Below are 26,708 nucleotides of genomic sequence, written 5' to 3'. Positions count from 1 at the left end.
AGCTTTAGTTGGGTATGACAAACTTCAGACGTGTCTCTGTGCTTTGAGTATGCAAAGTAAGAGAACTCATGTAGACTCAACAAAGAAAGAAAGAGGGAGGGAGAGAGATTGATAATAAACTTTAATTCAAGTTAGGATGGATGTTGTGGAACATAGAAAACACACATTTCAGTATAAACATATGCATTCCAATGGAGTTCAACAGGTTGAGACCAGCTGTCAGGAGGTTAAATATGTATCACTCAGAGCAGGGTCAATATACACGAGGAGGGTCTGATAACACACCGTGTTACGTGGTCACCTAACAGACAGTATCTGCCTGTGAGGTGTTTCTGGGTGCTCACTGAAAGAACAAAGGACGGGAGGAGATGTCTGTATTTGTTTCTCATGTTTGGCTAAAGAAAGTGAATCAGATCTTGCACAGTGAACTCATTTGACTTCAAAGCCTGACATTTCCTCTACAGGTGTGAAGATTTGTACCTGAGCCTGATCCATGAGGGGTCCAGGTCTCTTCAGAGCCTGAGCAGCTTATTTTCAGTGTTCATGAAGAAATGGAAACCACTCAGTGCTGCCTCTGGTGGTGGCAGGACAAACTTAGTGCCTTTTGTTTTGGTCAGTAGAAGCTGTATTATAGTACTTCTTTCAGCCACCAGGGGCAGCAGTGATCATACTACTTTAGACTTGAGTAAGTGTGCTGAGGAAGTCGGTTTCTGTACATGCTGAAGTGTAAAAACTCTACATGTGGAGTTCAAATGTGAGAAGATAAAGACTTTCAAAAACTCATTGACTGGGTTGAGGTTTTAATAAAAAAGTCGACCTATCTTTGACGCTGTATGTTACATGAGTTTCTTTCTGGAAACTCCTCTGCAAGATCCAATTTTTTTTATCTTTGGGTTGTGGAAACAACAGGCCTTTATAAAAAAAAAAAAAGCCGGCACAAGCAATATTTTGTAGTTGATGACACTTATGGACCAACAAAAATTAATGAAATCTATTTCAAAAAATAACCTGAAGATAGTTCATTGAAGTGATCATTATTTGTCACCTTAAATCTGTATTTGGTTTGACAGGACTTGATGAAAAAACAATGGTTGTGATCAGAACTCTGCGTCACTACTTGTGCCTTTCTCTGAATTTTTAATTTCACCTACCTTCCGCTGCATTTAGATTTGAACACTGAGATCTGAGCCGCTCTGCAGCTGAAATCTGAGTAACAAAGATGACTGCTCAGGATTAGTGTCAGTGGTTTTAAACTGAACACATTTGACTTCTTTTGGTTTTAATGCAGCTTCAGTAGGTGCAGAGTTTTACAGAAAGAGCAGGTGATAGTGGTGAAATATGTAAGTTCAGCACACCATGTTGTGTCCGAGTAGCTTTAATAAAGAAATCTGTGGTTAAAATCTTACATCATGCTGTCACACTGACAGAAAATGTGCTGAGTGAATCCCCAGAGTCTCACATGGATGTTTGAGTTAAACCCACACCCACAAATAAACTTGACAATGTTTATTAGCAATATTTGAAGATAATTTGAGTTAAATCTGAGTTTTTTGTCGATTTTATATTTTTACACGTACCGCACGGATAGACTCACAAGGATAAAAAATGTTTAGCACGAGCGCACTGACGAGTTTTTTTTTTTTGTCTTTTTTTCAAATATTTAATAAGTTCATTTTTAATGGCCTGCTTAAAGGCACTGCCACAATACAGAGGGGGGAGAAAGCTACTGTCCATCACTCGCACAAGACAGTCCATTCTAGTGTAGTGTAGTCTAGTATACAGGGGGAAGGGGGTTTCAGAATGGGTGGGGCTGCTATAGGTAAATCTCATAGAAATCGTCTAGCTCCTCGTGAAACAAGTCCCAATCATCCTCTGAGTCCGTCACCTCGTCATCCGTCCCTGCGGCGAGAAGCATGAGCAGCATCTCGCTCAGCTCAAACGTCACCATCTCCTCGTCCTCGTTGTCAAAGGAGTCGGTGCTCTCCCGCTCATCAAAGATGTCCCACAGAGGAGTTCGTCTTGAGTTCTGGAGAGAAGAGTATGAAATAGTAAAAAATGATGATGATGAGAATTCTGGAAATGTTAAATGTGGTGGCTGATTTTTGCCAGAAAAAAAAGGAAAAAAGTTAAATAAATCAAAATAGTGACCCAGATTCTACTCTCTGTCACAACTTAGGGGTCTGAGTCAGTGTACATTTTAACACTAACACCATAATGCAGTCGTTGCACTAAGATTGCAAAAAATGTGTTTTCATACTGACTCATCATATAAAACATTTAATGCACATGGTACAAACACACAACTCCTTATTGAAAGAGGAGCTGCTGTGAATTTGTTTTTAGAGGCATTTTTACTTTACGTCTACATCCAGCAGAGGGCACTCAAGTGGAGGAAGACTGGTGTTGATTTAGGCAGATGTAAAGTAAATCTGGGCCCTGAACATTTCCACAAGAGCCCAATCAGTGATAGTCTTGGTGACAGTCCTAGGGATGTACTTTCATTGACATTTGTAAATGTGTATTTGAGCAGCAGGTGTGAGGCGTTACCCGGGTTCTGTTATTGGATCCGGTCTGTCGTCTCTGTGGTTGAGCCTCCTCCAGCCGGCCGTCAGGAAAGGCGTGTTTGTAAAAGCAGTTTGAGCCAAAGGGGCACGTTCCACGACCTTCATCGAAGTATCGACATGGTTTGCTCCTGAGGGGGGAATATGCAGCACAAATAAAGTCAGACTGTGTCAGCTGGTTGATCTTTATGTGGTTAGAAAGCAAAAGCTAGCTGATTTACCCCTGCATATATGTACACCATGTTCCATGTGTTGAGACACATCTGAGACATATCCCAGAGGGGTCTCTCAATTCAGTTCAATCTTGTAACTCATAAAGCTTAAGTGGCATAGCAAACATATGTTTACATTGCCAAACCAAGTATGACCAAGTTGTGCTGGAAAACATGCTCCAAGTCTGTTTTTTTAAAAGATGTTTCATTGGGTTAATGGTTCAGTGTGTGTGTAGATGTATTCTCTGCAGTGTGTACCCCATGCCGTCCTTGTACTTCTGGATGAGTTTCTGTTTGTCTTCTTTATCTTCCACCCAGTACTCGCTTGGTATCACAAAGTTCGATGTAATTCGACACTCTGGGCAAGACCTGCAAAAAATAGAGACAAGGAGCAACATTACTGAGCAGCACTGTCAACTAAACTAACCCTCTTTAACTTCCTCAACTCGTCATCTCTGTGTGTGGGGAGACAGCTTGTTTTGGTTCTCTCCAACAGTTTAAAGAGGGAAGTATCATGCTTTTCCAAATTTGAATATGACTATAAAGTAACAACGATATCCATACCAAACATGTGGTTTTACATATTCATTTGTTTTGTAGAAATCTCTGAGTTCACTGAAATGATGAGGTCATCACATAAAGATATTCTTTCTGAATCATGACATGTTAAAGGGGTAGGTCTTAAACACCAAGGTCTGTCAATAGTTTTCTTGAGGGTTGGCCAATCAGAGGGAAGGGGGTTTGTGAAGCAGGGTGCCTCAAGGAGACAGCATTTCAGACGCTCAGAGTTGGAAATATGTTTTTTTTGAAACACCAGCATGAGGGAAAAAAGGGATTTTTTGAGTTGTAAATCATAAAAAGATTTTTCAGTGGTAGAGACAGATTACAGCCTCACGACTGAAACTCATTAAAAAAAACAACAAGGATTGGTGTCTGCCGTCAAACTTGTGAGTTTGAATGACTCACTTGATGATTTTGCTTTCAAACTGTTTGGCGCTCCTCCACTTGCGGATGCACTTCAGACAGTAGCAGTGGCTGCAGTTGGAGAGGATGCCAAAGCGCCGCTCGCTCAGGTTAGCCTTCTCAAACACCACCTCCATGCACACGCCGCACATCATGTCCTTGCTGCGCTGGATGGCAAATGAGATCTCCATGTCCTTCTCATGGGCCTCGATACATGCCTGTCAGCAGAAACACACACACCGCTTTGTTTAAACTTAAACCTTCAGCAGAGTAGAATTCCTCTTAACCTTGATAACACTCAACAGGTAGATATAGTTCGAATTTGTTTAGCAATGAGGACACTTTTGAATCAGAAACGTAAAAAGCTAGCTGGATTCTGTCTGTTAGCGTTACCTTCGTGTGCTCGGAGCGCTGGGTGTTGTCGGTGGGGTGAAGCACCTGCAGGCCGCACATGTCGCAAACATCGCCATGGAGATAGGCACAGTTGATCCCATAGCGACATTCTCCGACGGCGGCATACGGGCAGAGCTGCTTCCTGAGCTCTTTGTTCTCCACCGCTGCGTCCCCGTCTAACTCCTCGATGAGCGGGGCAGAACTTTCAGCCTTCACTGGCTCGGCTGATATCACGACACAAAAGCAGCATTTAGCGAGTTTTGATTTGTGCTCAGTGAGAAAGAAAACAAACCGACATGCCTTCTTTAATCTATAGACTCTTTTCCTTCATATCTTACTTTGTGCGATTCTGCGTCTTCAATCACTCACCTCGTCCACAGTAGGGCTGCCCTGGGACAAACTCAGCAGCATTGGCCCAGTCTCTTGTCCCTGGACCAGGTGTTGGATCACTGTTTTCAGGGTCTGATGGGCCGGCCAGTGAGGCGGAAGGCAGCGTCAGCGTCTGAGAGGTCGGCGGCTCCTCGTTCTTTGTTGGTTTACTGTGTTCAAACCTGGAGAAGAGCACAAGACCAGGTTTATATGACACACCAAAAGTCACAGCGTACAGATGGTACAATCCAGAATCGACTGATTGTTAACGAGTGCCTCAAGAGATTTGAAGCCTCTGACCCTCCTACTTAACGCCATCTGAAGCAGCATTTTAACCAGGGGAGCATCAATAAAACGTGTCTGGATGATACTCTCCCATTGATTTTGTATCTCAAGACAGCCCTGCAATCTGTGGCCACTTCTCTTAACAACTGGCCTGTTAGTTTAAACCATTTAGGTATAATAGTTATCAAACTGCACGACACTGCTCACAGGAAGACAGTTTAAAGAGGGGGTACTGTGCTTTATTAAGCCTTTAAGGCTGGGACGATATGCTATTCTCGCAATTTAATTCTATTCACGATTTTTTAGTATGCTTTTTTAACACCAGACCATGTGAAAAAGTTAAATGATGATGATAATGTCTACAGACTACATCAGGATCTAGATTTTCCTATGAAATGCACATCACTGAGTCAGAGAGAAACATTTCACCCTCTGCTGGAGAAAGGTGGTAACTTTTTTCCAATCCAGCTTGTAAGCAAAGACCGAAATGGAGAATTTGAATTTGAAACAAAAAATCTTTTTTTTTTTTGCAAAAAAACCCTGATATATCTATTTTTGATTTTTTTCTCCCACCCCTACTTTATTTTGTTCCACCCAAACCCCTGGTGCAGCTTTCCATGATTACAGCTTAAAAAAGACCTTATTTTTCTCACACTGGTGTTTTAGAGAACGCTTATTTCAGCCTCTGTCTGAAACGTGACATTTTGGAGGCCTGCTGTGAGCAGAGATCTATAGGAAGACCTTGATGTCTGAGGCCTGCCTGTTCAACATGTCATGAACTAGTTGAGAGATCATTGTGCAATGACCTCAACACTTTAAGCATGGTCATGAAGATCCTTTTAAGGTCTCGCACTGTTTCTTGAACGCACTGCTTACAGACAGGATAAGGGATTTCCACAACATAAGAACGTGAAGTGGTTTCAAATTTGCCTATGCCTTATTTAGATACCCAGCATTGTTACTTTAGATCCATGTTTAAAATATGGAAAGGTATAATACCCCCTCTTTAAACTTTTACACTCTGGATTAAAACTTTAAAGTTAGAGTAATATAAAACTCAGATGAACAAATGTAAACAGCAACCTGTAAAATGAGTGTCTAAATAACTGTGTCCTGTTGGAGACGGGAACTGATGTTTACAGAGACAAAGGACAAAGTAAGCTTTACAATGGAGAGTGCGACCTTCAGTGCGCTCAGTTTGTCAGACCAGTCCTCTTTTTTTCCTTCAAAAAAGACCTATGTCCACTGCTCACTTAGTGTTTCTGTTTTGTGAGAGTATCTCGCCTCTCCCTGTAAATAATGAGCATGTAGGTGGAACGTGAGCTGTTATTTTCCCTGTTGAGTTGAGCAGAGGAGTTTTCCAACCTCAGAGACAGATACAGTATCTTCTAAGCATCAGAGTGCACGGCGTGATGTTGGAGGAGAAAACTGATAGCTGCAGGTTGTTTGCATCACATGTATTTTTGAAGGCCACGGTTTGAAAGTACAAACTGTTTCTCAGTGAAAGATATGCAGCACAGAGCTGATTTCAAGGCTTTATAGAGCATTTTCAGCATGTCTTCAGTTGTTAGTTTTTCTGGCCCTTCCCTTATAAATTGGATAAAGCACATACAGACATGTGCTTACATCTGTGGTGGTTCACAGTAATGTTGACTTTACATCTCAAAAGTTCAGCTCTGGGTCCAACAGACGTTATTGCTTCATTATACAAATTTATTCAGTCTCTCTTTAAGATTCAGACACTGATTCATGTTGTCTTTATTGGCCTCTAAAAACCTCAAACCCGTTGACTTCAGGCCTAGCTCCAACTATTTCAATGCTTTGTTGTTATCATTAAAGACATGGTATTGTGCATCTTTAGCTTTGAACTTTTGCAGTAGCGTTTTGTGGTTTACAGCTCAAAAAATCTCTATTTTTCCTCACACTTGTTTTTTAGAAAACACTTATTCAAGCCTCTGACTGTAACGCTTTGTTTTAGCTAGGGATGCTCGATACCACTTTTTGTGCAGACCGATACCAGTAAGAGTACTCCTTATTGAGTACTCACCAATACTGAGTACCAATACTACTAGCACTTTTGATACATAAAATTTTAATTAACAGTGACAGATCACTTTGAACAAAGACAGCACAGTCACTCTGCCATTAGGTCCAAATAAACAACAAATAACTATCTCTGAGTTTATAACTGTTTTTTTATCAATACTAAAAAATATATATTAAAAGTGCGCAATAAAACTAACAACTGTGAGAGTTTAAGTATTTTTTTAAGTAATCTAAAGTGCAAAAAAAAAACTGTTAACTGTGGCCAGACCTGTGAGGGGAAAGAGATGCAGTATACAACTATTAACACAAGAATTAAATCGGACGTATATATCTAAATAGATTTAAAAATGCTCTAAAGGAAGAAAAATGGGAAGAAGTGCTCAAGGCCACAGATGTGAACAGTGCGTACAACAAGTTCTTACACACATTTACAAAACTGTTTGATAAATATTGCCCTGTGAGAAAGTTGAAGCTTAAAAAACAAAGCAGAGAGAATAGACCTTGGATGACAAAAACACTGAGACGAAACACAACTTAAGAGGGGGAATTATTTTTAAAAAGAGAAAAGTAAGAACTACATTGAAAGCCATGACTATCACAGTTAGTGGAGTCGATCAATGGAACAGCTTTCAAGGAGAAACCAGGTGCAGCAGTTCCATGAACATATTTAAGAAAAAAAATGTCAAAATGACCTTTGACGGATATGAAGATGATAGTAGCTAAGTGTGTATCATCTAAAAACTGTCAAGACCTGAAGGATGCTGAAACGTAAACATGTGGGTTTGTTTGGTCTGTAAGACAGCAGGAAAGAACAAATGTTCCAAAACAATGATAGTTAATGAAGTGATGGTGTAAGACAAGTGAGGTAGCAGTATATATCCAGCTAACTGCAAAGGGGCAGACAGTCATGGAACAAAGGATTGGACATTAAAGATCAACTATGGACACTAAAAGACAATCAGGAATTATGTCATACTTCTGTAAATGGAATCAAAATGTATAATAATCTGATGATATGTGAAAAAGAGGAGACTAAATATTGAGGAAATGGGGACGGGACTAGATAAGCTAACATGTACTTTTTCCCAGTCAATCTGTACTGTCTGTCAAACATTTTTAACATTTCTGGCTTTCAACCATATTGAAGGGCTGCATTTCTTTGGCAATGTAGCTGTCTTTGAGCGCCCACCATTTGGCGCTTTTATTTCTATTTACTTTGCAGACCAAAAGCCTCAGTAAGAGCGGATTGTCAAAGAACAAGGCTCCATTGCACCTCTCCTTCTTCTTCTTCGTCGCCACTTTTTTCAAACAAATGCGACATATCAGCTGGTTGGTGTTCATGAGCTCACACTTTGTTCATTCTGATAAAAAAACAAAATATTCCCACACTGGGACTGTGGCATGCGGCTTAAGAACCGTATCTTTCGTGCCATCACTCATATTAGCTTGTGTTTCCTCCTTCCATCAGGACGCTCGCTTCAGCTCTCTCCGTGTGTACGCGGGAGCAGCCCCGTCTTCACCCCAAAGATCGCATTTTTGACAGATGCTCACTCCGCTATAAATCTGCTAAATCCGCGATAGAACCTATGCACCCTGATGTTAGGAGAGATAGACGTAGTGAGCCATCTTCTCATTCAGCCTCTTTGGTCGAAAGAGAGGAGGAAAACAAATATGCATGCACGTGTCAGTTTATTGAGGCTGGCAAACTTACCAAGGACGTTTTTATTTATTCGGTTAATGGATTTATTGATTATCGTGACAGGCCTAGGGACGACACATATTCACTACATATTTTATATTCCAGATCTTAGTATCCAGCATATTGGCAGGATCTGGTTCGTACTTTTACATCTGTCAGAAACTATATACATATGGTGAAAATGGCCCTATCTCACAACAATAAAGAATCCTTAAAAAAAGTCTTGGATCCAGACAGTGATCCAGATCCCCTCCAAAATTCAATCACTTTTTCATTGTTCCATTTTTAACATTTCCTGAAAATTTTATCAAAATCCACAAGTTACTTTTTGAGTTATGTTGTTCACAGACAAACAAATAAACTCTCCCAAAAACATAACCTCCTTGGCAGAGGTAATGAACTGCTTGGCGAAAATGGAGCTTTAGTGTCCCAACTTCTTGCCCTGCCCTGTGCACATACATCTCTAAGCGTTGCGTGCTCACAGCTTGACAGCCTACTCCACTCAGTAAGAATATCTTTGGTTTTCATTACGCTCTGTGTTTTTACCTGGAGCTAAAGTCCCCTCAGAGGTCTCCTCTTCTCAACAAAAATAACTTAATAGGTCATCAAGACCATTTAAACACTGACTGAAGCGGTTTAATGTTGAATGTCAGTGTTGTGTAGTTAAATCTTGCTCTGCTTGGCAGGCAGGCGTCAAAAGACTATAAATACTTTAAACAAATATATCAGAGAGATAAAGACAACAAAGACATAAAAAGTGACAATGAGGAGACTTGCAGTTAGATTTCCAGGTTACAAACTGCAGACTGAATGTAGCTGCCATATTCTCTGTCATTACCTGAGTGAATCCTGCTCTGTGAGTATTTAATCAGGCAGACTTTGAAAGACTGACGGTGCAGTCTGATGACAGGTAGACTCTTGGTATGCATGGAGCTATCAAAGTGTCCTCAGTACAAAACATGTCAACTCCACAGCTACAACAGAGCATGACTAACAGGCCATGACAGTCTGAGCACGCAGTGGTACAAAAGGAAGAGCTGCTCGTCTCTCCTCTGTCAGACGTCCCTGTTAACCAGTCTGCTCCCTGAGAGCCACTGGAAGCACAGGGAGAGGAGGGGGGGCTGCTGGAGGAGCAATGCATAAATAAGAGAGGAGGCTGCTGCAGCAGAATGAACCCAGGGAACCCAGCAACAGCGCAGGAGGAGGAGGAGGGTGGGGAGGGTGCTTAGAGAGAGGGAAACACAACGTTATGCAATTGCCATGCAAGCTGCAGTGCACTGTGTCTGGACCTGTGGGCTGCAGGAGAGACACAGACACAGAGAGAGGCAGCGAGACAGAGCCCACCACAATAGATGGAGCCTGGGGACTTGAACCATAATAAACCCCCACAGGGAGAGTCTTTCTATAGACTCTTAATGCAGGGGTCACAGGAATAATGAGGACACCTCCGTCTCAAGGATGGAGGAATGTGAATCAACACAACAACCAGAACACGTCAGAGCTGCACTCACTCAGCTTTAAGCTTCCTGCAGGCACTGAACACACCATAACATGTGACATGATGAGGATGTGTGTGTGTGTGTATGTGTGTGTGTGGGTAAGTAAGGAAGGAAAGCAGTCCTGATTGCAGCTGGTGGTCCTCAGAGGGTCTTGGTAACTATGGGGATGCAGCCAGACACGCAGCAGACAGTGTCTGTACAGGCTGCTGCTACTGCTGCTGTCTGGGTACACTCAAGCCTGACAACAGAGCAGCAGACTAATTCCCCCCACTCAAAAGACGAAGCCTCGGCGTGTTTGAGCGTGTTTCACTGCAAATAAATACTAATGACCACATTCAGAGGAGGCTGCTGCGTGGTGAGGCCCATTTCATCCTCATATATAAAAAAACAGAGTCTGCTTTGTGTTTGTGACATAAAACCAGCCATATGGCGATAAAAACCATGTGGATAATTCACATTCTCATCCAAATCTAAATGCCAAACTAATTTTCCATTTCATTTTTAATGGAATGCCCAGAGAGAAAAGTCATGTATAGTAAGCTCTTGCAGTGGAGTAAACAAGATACACTTTAAAATCTTTTTTTAATGGGAGGGAAACAAATGTGGTATGTTCCTTCAAGATAAAATAAACCTTTTTCAGTTTCATGCATCTCACCCTGCTGGTGGAATCTTATCAAACAACAACCCCAAATATTATCCATCTTTTCAATCTGCCATGTGCCAAAGCTTCCACAAGAACACTTTCTCCATTCCCTCTTTTGAACGCTGTACATCTGAAGCTCTGCAGCGATGCCACAGACCAAGTGAGACGAGGAGCAGCCGGGAGCAGACACAGACTAACAACATGTTGACACTCGGAGCGGTCTCAGGTGTCACGTCCCCTTGAGGAGCTCTAACACTTCTCAGAAGCAGAGACACTTTTAGAAGAGAAGTCATAACGCTGCTCCACCGACAACTGGAGCACTTTTTTAGGCAGCAGCAGCTGACCATGAACATGTTACAACACATCCATGTCTTCTTTTGTTTGTTTTTTCTAAATGACACTCACATTTAACTCATTTCCAGTCTAATAAAAAGCGAACATTTGAGTTTTTTTCTTTACCTGCACCGGTCCCCATAGGCACAGTTTCCCTTCTGAAAGAACTTGCAAATCATGGCTGCAGGTTTGCTGTTGGTGAGATCGTGGGAGTATCGACAGTTTTCTCCTTCTGTGCAAAGGCCGTGCATGAAGTATCTGAAAATCAAACACAAAAGAAAGAACATGATTTTTTACAATATTTTTGTACATTTTGAAATAACGAATCCATCTGCTCAGTATTATTAGGGATTATGCAAATCAAATGAACCCCAACAATCACAAAGAGATACTTTTGCAATCTGAAAGACTTTTGATATGCAGACTAAGAAATTGACAACAGGGAATAATATTTATCAAAGCATTTACAATAAGGATAGAGGATATGAAAAACCATCAAAATACTTTTTCAGATTGACATAACTGACTCTCTTCCCCTGATCAGAGAAATTAACACATGAGATCCATCAAACTAAACTATTTAAGATTAGATTAGGTCAATACATTCACTGAAAATCTTGGTCAAGCTGATAATCTGAGATTTGTGGTATGATATTTTTTTATTTTAGAGGTTTTACATGAGAGACGGGCAACTTGGCACAACAGATACACGCTGCAAAATATGGGGTACCCTACTGGCAAACATCTCCTCCCATTCTAATAAGACAATAAGAGAATGGAAGCTTAGTTTAGTCTGTGAGCCAGGTGTATTTGAAGTGTACTGATCTGTAAACTTGAAACCGAAAAACACTCATATGTGACTTTTGGAAAAGGCCAGTTCGAGAAACATTTTTTTTTGTTGATAAGATCAAAATTGATGAATTGATAAGCATCATAACCTTATACTAGCATTAGATCCTGAATTAGATCGCGATAAACTTTAATATAAGGAAGCCCCTCCTATAGTATCATGTCATGGCTGCTGTGTGTACTATCTTGTATGTGTCCGATCGTTGGCAAAAAGGAGATGTTTCTTAATCAGCCTCATACCAGAAATGCCCAACCCTCTAAGCACATACTTACTCAAAACATCCTAAATATACCCTCACACATACACACAAAGTGGGGCAACAACCCTCTTTAATAAACATACACACAAACAGCAGTGATTTGTGCTTTGTTTATTCTTTGTTTGTGTTGTTCTTAGCCTATAAATCTGATAATCCCCACGAGCCTTTGGCATTACCGTCGGTTATATATAATAATGTCAATACAGCGTATCCTGTGTAAAACAAAAAGCAAAACTTAAATCAGCCTCACGTTGATGTAAATGTCGTCTTTCACGTTGTTAACACATTTAAGCTAATCTTAGCTCGATCGCAAACAAATAGCTAATGTTGCCCATGTAAGACAACAAGCAATGATATAATTATTATAACATCAAATTCGACGTTTCAACACTGGTTAGTTCACAGGTGAAAGTGTCATGTTAAAAGCTAGCCATGTTAGTTAATCTTTACATCCCTCTGTTGTTTGTCAGTAGCGCTGTTAGCATGACATTTCTGCTGGCAGAGTTTTCCGTTGACAACATGTACGCTACCAAACTGGCTGCTAACCTTACAATGCCATCAGAGAGCTGTGGGAACATAACAACACACTCAACGGTCATGGGAGCTAGCAGCTATCTAGCTAACAGCTGACCGAGACTAGGAAGACGCTCCTGTCAGTCGGTCGTTAAACATCATATCCCCGCTATTTTTGTGTCAATCCACACAAGATAAAATCATGTTTGATATTCAAGACCTCGTTTGTCTTGTCTTACCTGCAAGTTACGTTTTTGGTCCAACCTCCTGTAACTGCCGGAGTCGCCGTAGACGCTACTGCTGCCTCCGCCATAGCTGTTTATGTTGAGGCGCCACAGCCGGACCTTCCGGACAGCTCCGCTACGGCTCGGGTTCTTCCGTATAAGTACGATTCACGACGGAGTTTTCCGAAGACCATTCCGGGTACACTGCTCTCTATGGAGAAGCTGTATTATCACAGGGGCGTAGCCATCATTTCAGAAGTGAGGGGGGCAATTTTTCATAGGTACAGTCACCGTTGCGTCATAGCAGGGGGCGTGGCGTCTCGTGGGGAAAACAATCTTTTTCTCCCTTCTGTAATAATGCAAATATGTAGCCTAGATTTTAAACACCGCCTTCAATGCAAACATGCTGTCATATAAATAAAGACATTAAAAAGATAAACACAATAGGTTCAGATTGTTGTCTGAAAATTAGGGTAGACTTTGTAAATAATTTGGTTTACAGAACCCATAGATAACCTGGTTAAATCATCTTGTAAGAGGCAAAATCACATTTGTTATAGATGTAATAAATTAAACTGAACATAAGATCATACTGGATAGATATTTTAAGATATTCTATACACCTAATGATTAGTATTATTGATAATGAGCTTTGTAACACAGGGATTTACACACAGAGTGGCCTCAAAAAGCATATGTATGTCTTAACTTTTGATGGTACCCCTGAAAAAAGAATCATAGACTGGATAGAGTGAATCCCACACACTTCCAAACTTGTCCTCCTGTTGTTGTTGTTGTTTTTTTAGGCTCACAGTGGTCTCCTGCTCGGCTCCTTGCCTTCCAATAGCAAAATTTAAACTTTTTATTCTAGTTTTTAAATTTTGTTCATGTTCATCAGCATTTTAACAAGCAGTTTGCGTTCTTGCATACTGCTTGGCACAAATTGGATGTGACATTTCATGGGCTGCCGAATATATCTATGGTTGTTAATATTTCAGTGCAAAATTATATTCTTATTTTACTTTTTTGAAAATGAAAGAAAAAAGTCTAGGCTGGACCCCAAGAGCCTGGCCCCCTTTATCTTGAATCTGGTTGTGGGTCTAACCAGCCAACAAAGAGTATGTAATCCCAGAGGACCCATAGGCTCATGTAGGGTCAGACATTCCATTGGAAATAAAACTATTACAATGTGTTGCTTGGATTCAGGAGTCAATACGTTTCAAAGACACAGCAGGCCATGCAGAACAGAACTAATGAATAAAAGCAGAACAAACAGAGATCGTCTTTACATCCATCACTGTCTTTGCCTCTCTCTGCTCCGTGTTTGAGTTGCTCTGTTTAAAGTGGAAGGACATTTTACCACAGCCTGTGTTTTGGTGCACAACACCACAACACTGTCCCTGATATTGTTCAGACTCTCATCACCTGAGCTGACATCCTGTGGTCACCATGGCAATGGCACATCAGTTACATTAGCGTACTTTGTAAGGACTCAGTCCCTCTTGTCCTTCTTTAATAATGGGCCCTCAGAGGAGAATATGAGTGTGTGATCAGATAGAGACTGGATCCCTGCATTTGTAACAACTCTGTGGCATGTATGTTCATGCAAACACGGGGCTAAATAATGAAAAATACTGAGACTCATGTGTAACATTGCTTAAAAACAGCACTGTAAATTATTTTCAAGCTTTACAGAAGACAATAGACAAAGGAGTGAGCAATGAATTGAGTAAGTTTTTGTAAGGACTCAGTCCCTCTTGTCCTTCTTTAATAATGGGCCCTCAGAGGAGAATATGAGTGTGTGATCAGATAGAGACTGGATCCCTGCATTTGTAACAACTCTGTGGCATGTATGTTCATGCAAACACGGGGCTAAATAATGAAAAATACTGAGACTCATGTGTAACATTGCTTAAAAACAGCACTGTAAATTATTTTCAAGCTTTACAGAAGACAATAGACAAAGGAGTGAGCAATGAATTGAGTAAGTTTTAAATGTAATGTTATTGTGTTATTTTGTAATTACTGCTCCTCCCAATGACATTGTGTTGTTTTTTCCCGATCCTCACTTGTTTTTGTGTGTCTGTCTTTTGTGTTTATGTTGTCATTAACATCCAATCTTCATGAATCTGTCTGAATATTAATCCAGAGCACAGGTCCAGAGGTTGAAGGTGTCATAGGTTTTAGCTGCTTTTTGGACCAGGCCTTAATAATTCTGGTCAAACAGTGAGAGGGAATCTAAAAAAGGATTACAGGGATTCGCAGAATAACCAAATAGGGACACAGACATGATGAAGCAACAGGGTGAAATTATGCAAATGAAAGTTAAAAAGAGACACAATGTACCAAAAAAGAGAAACAACCAAAGAGAAGCCCCAGAGGCTCAAACTAATCAGAGAGACACAAAAATTGTTCACGAAGAGAAACAAAATGAGCACCAAGGGGAACAACGCAACAAGAAAATACCACAAAGACACTCAAGACATTTGAGATGAGACCCTAAACTAAAAATACTGAAAGCAAAACCTGTCCCAGATGACCTGAGGGGTCTGAATCCAATGATGTGAAGAAGATCAAGACCACAAAGTACTTAATTGAAAAGAAAACAGAGCTGTCAGACCTCCCCTTCTATCCAGAAAGAGGCCTGGTGGTGTTTTAAGGGCATGTCTTAAAAAAAACAACACTGTTTAGATTGTTGTATTTTGTTTTGATTAAGTACCTTTTAAATCTGTCCACACCTTTATATTTTTTCCATGGCTTCCAAATCAAGCTAACACCCATTGAATCTTCCAAGTTTCAGCTAAGATCTGCCTCCAAACCTGACATGAGAAAATAGTCTTTAAGTCACATCAGGACACTGAACTTGTACCTGCAGGACGCTGAGCAGAGTGTGTCAGAGACAGAGAGATGGAGAGGATATAAACTGTGTATCAGCTCACTACTGGAGAGACTTTAGCTTTAAGGTTACCCTGGGAATAAAATGGATGTCTATTTCCTGATGTTTAAAAGTCTTTTAATGATTGGTTCAGCTGTCCTGAAGATTCCACTAGCAGAGTGCAGTGTGGGACTGAGACCAGGACAGAGAAGACTGTAAGAAAGAGCATCCCTCACCCTGCTTCCCTGACTGCAGGCTCTGAGACACTTACATCCACCCTGTCTGAAAATACAGAGAAGGTAACAGATAGATACCTCCTCTGTTTTGGATTGTTCATTTTGGATATAGTGGATACAGGTTATTTAATGAGAGTTTTTATTTATATCTGGATACATATCAAACTGGACATTTTTAATTTCTAGATGTCTGTCTCTGAGATTAATCTCAGCCCTAGTTCCACCAGAGTTGTGACTAAAATTTTGATTTGAAATAGATTCTGATGGTGTGTAAATAGCATATTTTCGACTGAAAATAGTCCAAAGATAACATACCAAATGTCAGAACAAACATTTTTAGACCTGTATGAGAAATATGTGCTCATTTTATGTTTGATGTCAGCAGCCTATTTGTAACTTATCAAACTTATCATTTAATATTTGGCAAAATACTTGTGCAGCAGTCACCAACATAAAGTATGAATGTCAAAGTTTTTATATTCAGTTGTCAAAAGTCAAATATGATAATTCAACTTTTTTTTTCTCCTAAGGATTTTGTTTGTGGGTTTTTATGGAAGAAAATGTCTCCCTCTAGTGTTTGTCAAAGCAAACAGCAGACGGAGGGAGTGTAAATAGTTTTGGTACTAAGCTTTTGAGATGGCAGCATTTCCTATTAAAAAAACATGTTAACAAAAATTTTAAACTTTACTAAAACAAACAACACATTTATTTATTTATTTTTTGCTTAGTCTGCGATGCTTCCCTTACATACAGCTTCTTCTTCTTCTTCTTCTTCTTCTTCTTCTTCTTCTTCTTGTTTTTTTTTTTACTGTTTGTTGCATTCAATTCACAGCAGGTTTGAATGCTAGTCAGCCAGCATGTAGTCTCACGATATCTGTGAACACACTATAAAATTCAAGATACATTTTTCATCATTAATGGTATAATCACAGTTTTATATAAGTCCAAATGTGAAGTCTTTGAGTCACCAGCTACAGTTTCAGGACCATGATTCTGGGACAATTTACAACCCTGGAGTTAAAAAATGGTGTTGCATCCTGCTCAACATGTAAAGAAGAATATATTACTGTGTGTTAATCTTTGACCTCATTATAAAGTATTTCCAATTTGTCATCACTTTCTTGTGAAACTAATGATTTGTAACTTTCTCTGTCAGTGGGTTAAGGTGAGACACTGAAAATTCAGACTATGACAGTTTAGTGCACCAGGTGGTACTGTTGCACTGTTGCACCAGGATCTTAGTAAGCTCCTCTGTCCCTCAAGCTCTGGGATGGTGACTCTCTGGTGCCCCCTCCTGATCCTATTGAACACAGCCTGATGGTCTCATAAGTTTTCTCTCCATTAGAATTTAAAACCCATAGTGTCTGTCCTCTGTCTGTGTGGACTGTTGCAAGTCATCAGCCTCCAATCTGAGTCATTAGCTTTCTGCAGCCATGAGTGTCTGATTCGAACCCACACAAATATACATTCAGTTTTGGACTGGACCCACCTGAGGGAGCTTTGGGCAGGAACATACTGAGATACAACACCAGCTCAATATCTCAGTGTGTATGGTCTGAAATGTTTGACGTATGACCTCAGGCTACAATGTTGTTGAGCACAGAGCTGCAGCAGAGAGTGATGGATTGATCATCTGTGTAGGATCAGATGTACCGAGTTTTAGCCAGGAGTGTTTTTAGACCTTACTGTAAATTAACCATATAGAAACTTCAGACCACAGCATGTGTGACCTTAACATGACTTCCTCACATTCAGCCTGCATTCAGTCTGCATCTCTCCTGCTCTGTCAGAGCATCTCTGCACTGGGATGATGGATTCCTAAAACACTCTATGGTATATGTTTTGAATTCTCCAAAGAGTCTCTGCTGGTAGGGTAAAAAGCCGCTTAATAAAACAAGTAGGACATGATGTCATTTTAGTGCATTGCATTGTGGGAAAGCGTGCTTTACACACTTACCACTAGGTGGCAGTGCATCATTTACTATTTTGCTCAAGACAAACATGTAAGGTCCCAGTACATACAGTAAAAGAAGCCTGTTATTGCAGTTTGTGTGTTCTCTGCTGGTGTCTGTTGGACACCTGGTCCAGGATCAGGTCTTTCTCCAGAGACGCCTCAGGTGCTGAGTTTATCTACAACTAGCATCAGTTTAGCTTCAAGCTTATGTTTACACTGAGGGAGTGTGTGTGTGTGTGAAGAGAGGAGAAGGAGCTGCAGGCTGACCTGAGATCTGTTTGTTGGATTCAGACTTTAGCAGAAGGCTTCATAAATCAGAGCTCAGAAAGTAAGTCTGTTTCACTGTGAAGGAAACCTGAAGTGAATTTGTTGGATTGCAGTATCCATTAACAGCTCCTGGATTTCATGGAGGCTGGTGGTGTGTCCATGGGACGTCCAGGCTTGCAACACAATGACCCTGCAGACATTGAGCCCTCACGCTGCTGTGCATCTTTTGATTTCTTGATTGATCTTACTTGCCTCATGACGAAAATATCTGAAAAGCAGCATGATCTGAGTTTTGAAATTGTATTGTTTTGACTCTCTTTTGGGGGAAACAGTTCTTAAAAAAAAGGTTTTTTTGTGCCTTATGACGCAAACCTTTGAAGAACATGCTATATTTCGTCTTTGACTATTTAATTAATCCGGAGAATAGCTAATCAAAAACTATAAATTAAAACAATAAGGGATTTAAATCTTGTTTCTTTCCCAATCTCAAAAATCATCCACAGGAATGTCACACCTTTATGATACCTGAAAGTTGTTGTGTGGAACAGAGAGGGTATTTTTACTGCTAGGCTGTTCTGTTTTATATGTTGAAGTTTTATTTAAAGGGACAGTGCATTTTATTTAACATTTCTGTAAATATGCCAGAGGTAGCCTACACCCTGATCCTTGATACGTCTGTGCATGGTGTCTCTTGACTGTGCTGGCATTACTTTAATCAGATAATCCAGGGGTGAACATGTTTAAAAACCTTTTCAAAACAGATTAGGAGAAAAACTCTTAGCCTTATTATCACTTTATTTTTTCCTCCCTCTTTGAGAATGCACATGGCAACAGACTGCAGGTGGCTATGTTAATGTCAGCCACATGTCACCGTCTGGAAGTCTAATTAAAAACAGCACATTACTCTGGTGTATATAAAGAGTTAGAAAGGTATAATTCAGAATGTGAACACAGTGAATAAACTTTTGCTCAGGTGTAACAGTTGAAGTAATGATGGTGGAAACAAACAATAATAATCCTGATTTCCGTGGTCTCCTCTGCCTCAGTCTTCTTGTGGAAACGAGCTGTGGGGTTAATGAGTGAGTCGACTAACAGTCATCCTGTCAATTAGTATTTATTATTCATAGATCCATGGTAACTGAAAGGCCTGCTGTCTGCACACGCTCATTAGAGCCAGCTCGTAATGATCTCAGCTCTGAACCACAGCAGCTCCCTCGCTCTGCTGCCGGCCTGCAGTGAATCACCGAGACGCTGCAGGCACTAAGGACTGAAACCTGATCCCACATCAGATTGAGCATCCACAGAGAAACCCATATCATGAGGATCAAACGCGGTTCTAGACTTTACCAGAAAAATAAAATGTCAAAAAAATGCAGCTCCTGGAGTGTCCACTTGGGGCTATCTCCAGCAGTGAGCCGGTATCCGTAGAGCCCAATGTCAAAATGTTCATCAAGAATTAACATGCTCTCAAACTGGCTCATTTTTCTTTTCATGACAAATTTATGGACTGAATTTATGAATTACCACTCAGCTTTTAGATTAGGAGGAGTGAATGCAATGAAATTTAAAAAGAAAAAAATAAATAAAGGTTGGGAAATATGGAGGTTGGATAAATCCTACCTGCAAAAAACTGAAATCTTATCAAGTGCCTTTGTCTTATTTTCGGTAAAAATGTATTTTTAGACTTGATATGTGCCACGTTTTCCTGACTGGTCCAGAAAAAGTCTTATTTGAAGACAAAAGTGAGGTGTAAACTGCCTGTAACAAGTTAACAAATCTGCCAATGGGGTAAGAGAAATGTGCTTGTATTAAGACATTATTCTAATCTTGACAAGCACATTTCTCTTACCCCATTGGCAGATTTTTTTTTAACCTGCTACAGAAAGTTTAGACCTCATTTTCAGCTTTAAAAAACTTAAAATAAGAAATTTTTCTGGACTGGTCAGGTGAAAGGGGCTCATATCAAGTCAAAAAAGACATTTTACAAAAAACAATAGAAAAACACTTGATGAGATTTCAGTTTTTTGCAGTGTATTTATTTCTTGTGGCAGCAGTCTTACCCCACTGGACACTTGTGGGATCAGCATTGGTGTGTTGTTTGTGCCACAGTGACAAACACAACCACGTTGATTGAATTGTGCTGTCGTGGATGCTATCCCATAACAATGTGTGACCAGGCTGGTGACCAGCAGGAGGAGGTAAATCATGATTTGCCAAATATGTATTTTTTTATTTTTTTTTTTATCAGACTTCAATCATCCGATCTACTAAAAAATAGCCAATGGCAGAATAAGCTGTTTGGCACCGGCAGGGAAGATTTGGCAAATTGTTCATGGGTGCAACCCACAGACTCAGCTCTGCTGCTCACCCCATGAATACATGTTCCTTAACCCATTTTAAAGGGAATAAACAGGCCTTCCACTAAACAAATTTCATACTTTCTTGTCCTTAGTTAAGATGATTTGGGTGTTTTTTTGGCTCTGTTTTAATTCCCATTTTGTGTTGTTTAGCCTTTGATTCTCAGCCATCACACATAAAAAACACAGCAGCATTAGTAAACACACTGACAAGATTTATTTTGTGATTTTACATTCCACAGTAGAACATTTCCTTTTTTTTCTCCTATGTTATGTTTACTGAACAGACACATTACTGATGTTAAAGGTTGATAGTTCTTGTCCACAGTGGAAGTTGCAGTCTCTCTCACTGGCTCTCGCGCTCTCCTTCTCGGCTCTGTTTGTCTTCACCAGTGATGAAGATGAGGGTCTGAAGGGTTGTTTTGAAGCTGTTTGTGAGTCTTCCTTGACCGGTCAGTCTGAATCATCCATCATCACACACACACACAATCAAGGTCCATGACTCCGTCATCTCTTACTTACCCCGCTTTAATTTGTTCACTCTTTGAATTTGACGTCTGAGTTCATATTTTTCCTGTGAATTCTGAAGATGATCAAGATGATATTTATTTTGTTTGATAAGTTAAGGAAAGGCCTTCAAAATCAGATTGTAGCTGACAGAAATGAATTAATGGATGTTGACAGGGTGTATTTTTAAAACATGTTTTAAAGCTTAAGTCTTTTTGTCAGTCACGTTTGATTATTTCGAAATTTCTTTCATAAATCATCCATCTTTCTTTCCCCTCTCTGAATATTCTTGATGTCTGTTCCTCTGAGCACTACCTCATAAAGATTATTATAAGATAGCAAATCAGAAAATCCCTGGAGATCTGTTGCTTTAGCCTGGATGTATGGAGGCCCAGAGCGTTCAATATTCTGTGTGAAAAAGAACCAATTAACTAAAAGTCTATGTATTTTATGGTTTTAGAAACATGTTTACTGAAAGGTGTTGGAACCTTTTACTTCTCATGGTGAAACTCCTGAAAGCAAAACATCTGCTCCATGAAATAATTCCCCTCAAGTCGCTTCAAATTAAAATCCTGTTGACAGCTAAAAAGACATCATGGACTCTTACTGATTATTTTAAATCACTATTACTTTAGTTGGTGACTCCTGCTGGGGTTTAATTATAACATTTTCACATCAAGAGGTTGGTGATCACGGAGAAGTGGTAATCATTATTTCTCCCTCAAAGTCTCAGATGTTATCTCTGTATCCCAAATAATGAGCTGATAGATAGTTAAAGCAGGTCATAAAATTGGCGTAAAGAGCATCAGCTGCTCTTATTACCGGCCCTTAATACTTCTACACACCCAGTTGGCAAACAGCAAAATGAGCGTTCTATTTGACTGCTGTAGCCTGGCTGTTCCTGCTGTTTATCCACCCCAGCACCTATTTTAATGCTGTTTATCTGTGTCATATCTGTTGTCACTGATGCTTGTTCTGTTTTATTCCTCAGGGGTCTTTGCTGCTGCTCTCCCCGCCTTTCATCTAATTGGCATAAGCCTGTCTAATCTTGCTGGTCCCCCTGCCAGATGCTCCATGTATGCTGTTTCTGATATTTTTCTCCACACCTTAGGGGGTCTTTGCTGCTGCTCTCCCCGCCTTGCATCCAATTGGCATAGGCAGTATGGTTGTTATAGTTAAACTGTTTAAGCCTGCCTAGTCTTACTGGTCCCCCTGCCAGTCCACCTCCACCCAGAAGCTCCATGTATGCTGTTTTTGATATTTATCTCCACACTTTAGGGGTCTTTGCTGCTGCTGCTGCTCTGCCTACCTCAGCTTTTTGTGGACATTACATTACAGAGAGGAGAGTTATGCTCTCCCAATCTCAGTCATCTCAGCCATTCCACTTAGGCACCTGAAAGGGCAGGGAGTTCCCATAACAGAGCTGTACCACCACTTTTTTCGCTTAATTTGGCAGCACTTTCAGGTTAAACCAGGGAGTGTTGAAAAGAGGGTCTGATACCTTTAAGCAGGAGTGTAATGACTTCACATGTTGAGGTCAAATCACTTACTAGTGCACAGAGTCTCTGAGATGATCAAACATAATGGTGTCCATACATGGTGCATTCAGGGGAACATTTCCTTTGAGAAATATAGACTCTGACTGCAGAGTCTGAAACCTCTCTGAATGTGCACAGTGCAGAATACCGGCTGCTGCTGTGACAAATACGTCCCATAATGCATGATAGATTTTTAATAGAATTGTGTTTCTGAATTAAAATCAGCAACAGCTGCTGATCATTTTGGGTCCATTACGCTGACACAGCAACTTCATTATTTCTCAGAGGTAATGGTTTTCCATCTGATTATCTCTGTTGAGGTCTTTAAACAGTTAATTTATGATGAGGGCGTCGTGTAATTCTATAAGATGACGTTGTGATTAGATTAAATGCTGGATGGCCGACGCATTCTTGTCGGAGAAGCCTTGCTGAGGCCTAGCAGAAACAACTTCATGATGAAATCTACTTAGATAAAACAAGATTATGCTGAAATAAAGACAAATTAAAGATCCGATCTCCAGAAACCATGTGTGGTGTTTGAGGATAATATGATGATTAAATTATGACGTAAAACATACTCTCTGGTCTGAAGGGTCCAGATGGGTGCAGGAGAGGATGTTTTTGAACTCTTTAAGGTTTGATAAAAAATATTCACCCAAGCTGCTGCTGTCGCCTCAAACTGTGCCCAACTTAACCAAGAAATGTTTTTTGATCGCATTAAAATACGTTCTCACTGAGATAAATAGATGCAGCCTTGAAGGAGTATGATGCTAATTGTCTGCCTCCAACAAGCTTACTGCCCCCATGACCACAAAGGTAAGCTAATCACTCTAAGCTAGGAATATTTTGTTATTTAATCTTTTTTTGAGGACAAAATGAAAAATTGATTGCAATGAAGTGAAAAATTTGAGATTTGAATTTTTAGCCTGAGCACTGACTGTAAAGGATTTCCTTTGCATTGAAACGAGTCTGTCTTTGGTCTTGTTCTTGCCCCTGACTGCTAACAGTTAGGGGAAGGTTCTGCATCTTGGCACTCTAAAAATCCAAAGCAAGGTCACAACTTTGAACTTGGTAGACTTGTACGTCATGAATCTTAGAAATAATGATGAACACGCCAAAAACAAAACTCAAAGTCCAGCGGAAATATTTCTGATTTGATCCCAGTTCATGTTTCTTTTTGGGACTAGCTCTATTGGGGTTTGAGTTGGATAGTTCTAAAAGTGGATCATGCTCACTGGTAGTTTTGATGAACAATACTCAAACACATGTTGATTTTACAAGCTAACCATTTGATTGATCTCAGTATAGTCTGAAGATTTTAACCAAATACAGACTGAGTTAAACAAACTTGACTCTTCAGTGTTCAGGTTGTGTTTTGGGACTGGTTGTACCAGGGTTTTCAGTAGATGGTTTCTTCATTGAATCTAGGTTGACACCATAATCCTTCAAAGCTAGGCTACAGCTAACTGTAAGTTTCACTGTCTTCTTTCTAACTGCTGTTTGGTCCCTGTTTATTGCATCATGCTCTCATCTATGCATAGAAATACTGAAGCTCCTGTTGATGTGTGTTTGGGTTTCTGACTCCTGATTGTTTGCACTTCTTCTCCTTTAGTCCCCTTTCATTCTGACTGACGCCTTTTTAACCTTGTGCTTTGATGCCGTACTGTTCACAAAGGCAGCCCTGCCAGGCCTTGACTCATAGTGACAGAAACATAAGAGCTGGAGGAAAAGATGTATGTTCAGAGGAACGGAGCTCTGTAGATTCCTGGGAAGACAACCCCACAAGTTTGTTCTCATCAGTTAGTTCCAACGTTGCTCAGAGCAGCAGAATTCAGACTCCAACACGCCACTTTAAAAGACTCCTCTTCATCTGCCACGTCTGCTGGGAATCTCCAGAAAAGATGAAGCACGAGTCAGTCGGGTTTAATGCAAAACTTCATCTCCTCGTTTTGTCTTCGTCTTCATCAAAGCATCCTGAGGCAGGGCTCCAGTTTGTCAGTATGATAATTCTTTACAACTTTTTTTTTTTCAATAGAGACTGCAAAACAAACATCTCCCCACACATACACACACTCACACACGTTTACCGCTATGACTAGAATGGAAAAAAATCAAACAAACACAACATTTGCTCTGAATAAACAGTCAACAGTTCGTTCACAACATGAAGGGTTTGGTAAAAAGGAAATACACTTTGAATCAAGAAGGAGGGGATGTATAAAACGCTAAATGGCCATACGGGATCATCGGACAGATTGTAATGCACCTACACGGGAATGAAAATGGTCCAACATGACAGGCCCTGGTTGTCTTTTCTCTGGAATATTCTGTACAACAATGTACAAGAGTGATGGTCCCTGACCTCCACGCTGCCGAGATTTCCCCCAAAACTGGAGGGACCAAGGAAGCTGGAACACCGGCAGTCCACAGATAATCCAAGACAAGCTAGTTCGGAGTTTGATGTCTGGTCTGTTTCCTTTAAATCCATCCCTTAAGACAACCCAACGAGATACTTCCTCAGGTCTTTGACTGACCAAACGACCCAACTGTTTCCCTCCAATACTGCTGATTCTTTCAGCTCCCCTTGACACAGGAAACAAGTTCATCGGACTCTTTATCCAATCAGTTTCCAACATTTAGTCTTTGTACGTCCCCACGTTTTCCTTTGCAGAGTTTCTTAGTCATGGTCCATTTCAGCGTTCGCTCCACAACAATAAAACGAGCACAACTTCAAATTTTTGATAATATTTCTTTAGTTCTTCAGTTTTTTCTGTTATTTTCAAGATCATCAAGACACCCATTTTTTTAAACACACACACAAATAAAAAAAATACCCAGGAGGGACTCGGAGATGATTGGACAGATGAAGATGTGGAACAGTTTTTCTGTTTGTTGCTCTGCAGGGGTTCAGGTGGTCGTCTCACGGCTGCCAGTTTTAGCAGACGGTGCCGTTCTCCTGTCGGGACTTGGGGCAGGTGGATCGTGGAATGGGCTGGACGGAGGGGGCCAGGGTGCAGAAGAAGCCAGCGATGAGAGTGAGGCCGAGCCCTCCCCAGGCGCAGAACATAGACCAGCCGTAGCCGTGGCCGATGTCATCGGGCAGGCCGTACAGGTATCGTGGGTAACGGGAGAGCTCGAAGTTGATACCAGCGACACATGTGCAGAGGGAGATGATGCAGAAGGTTCCTGAAATGACAGAGGAAGACAGATTTATGAAACAGTTTATGCTTATGGGTGGTTATGTTTCAGTTTTTCAATAAGATGTCCTATGGTGATAAAGGTTTTCCTATCGCCCTCTGCTTGCCAATCAGGGTCACTGTTTTTTTGAATTTCATGTCCTGCTCAAAAATATATTCTTAATTCTTTTCACAATTCCTTAATTTTTTTTTCCATTTGCAGGGTAGTTGTAGCTTAGTGGTAGAGTCGGTTCACTCACAATCAGGGTTCGGACTCAATGCCTGCCAATTCATGTTGTGTTATTGATGACATGCATTTTATATATTTTCTTTTTTCTTTTTTTTTCATTGTCATACTACCGAGGAATCAGGTTAACCAAGGCAATCAAAATGCACAAAAACCAAAAGTGTCTACCTAGCGTAACTTTAAAGGCAACTTTTATTTTGAAAATTTTTCCTTCATATCCTGAGGTCACTTCCTTTTGATGGTGGATGAGTGGAACCTCCAGGAGAGTCAGCTGAGAGCGGAGGTCTGCAGCTTGACTGTCTAGAAGATTTTTGTGCCACGTCTCTTCACCTCACACCAGTTCAGAAATTAACAATAGGATAGCCCGCGTTGATAGGCTTGAAAACTCAGTTTCAAAAACAGATGTGTGATGTCACAAAGACTAAACCCATGGACTCTCTGATTTTTGCCAAGCCTCATCACTTTCCTGTGTTTGCACTGCATTGTGGTCCTTTTGTGGTGGATTAATTTGGTTCTGCTCTGTTAGATCCTTCCCTGGATGATATTTGAATCAATAGCGTTCAAAACAATCTGTCAGACCATAACCGCAGATGATCACTAGGAGAACATGCCTGCAAACAACTCTCGTAAACATTTGTCTAAATTTATCTGTTCCCATCGTCCCCCCTGTGTGAATCCTCTCCTCTGGACTGAGAAAAACTG

The 26,708-nt window shown here is 40.5% G+C and overlaps 2 protein-coding genes across 3 annotated transcripts in view; both read right to left on the bottom strand.

Moving 5' to 3' along the window:
* Positions 1-104: 104 nt before the first annotated feature.
* Positions 105-13,021, bottom strand: mkrn1 (makorin, ring finger protein, 1). Its single transcript, XM_074697929.1, has 8 exons — positions 12,865-13,021; positions 11,130-11,261; positions 4,499-4,680; positions 4,130-4,353; positions 3,740-3,954; positions 3,032-3,142; positions 2,548-2,692; positions 105-2,026 (listed from the first exon to the last, which is right to left on the bottom strand). Exons 1-8 carry the CDS (start codon positions 12,936-12,938, stop codon positions 1,814-1,816), a joined length of 1,296 nt encoding a protein of 431 aa, XP_074554030.1. The 5' UTR covers positions 12,939-13,021; the 3' UTR covers positions 105-1,813.
* Positions 13,022-20,746: 7,725 nt separating this feature from the next.
* The window catches only part of tmem178bb (transmembrane protein 178Bb), a 115,305-nt gene continuing 109,343 nt past the window's right edge, over positions 20,747-26,708 (bottom strand). For both annotated transcript variants that reach the window (XM_074698135.1, XM_074698134.1), the window contains one exon: positions 20,747-25,769. In XM_074698135.1, coding sequence (XP_074554236.1) covers positions 25,519-25,769 — 251 coding nt within the window. In that variant the 3' untranslated portion in view covers positions 20,747-25,518. The remainder of the gene's footprint in view (positions 25,770-26,708) is intronic.

The sequence above is a fragment of the Halichoeres trimaculatus genome, unplaced genomic scaffold (genome assembly GCF_033239565.1).
Source record: "Halichoeres trimaculatus isolate MK-OKI-2021-1 unplaced genomic scaffold, fHalTri1.1 fHalTri1_scaffold_21, whole genome shotgun sequence".
NCBI lineage: Eukaryota > Metazoa > Chordata > Actinopteri > Labriformes > Labridae > Halichoeres > Halichoeres trimaculatus.
This window is presented reverse-complemented; position numbering and strand designations above follow the sequence as displayed.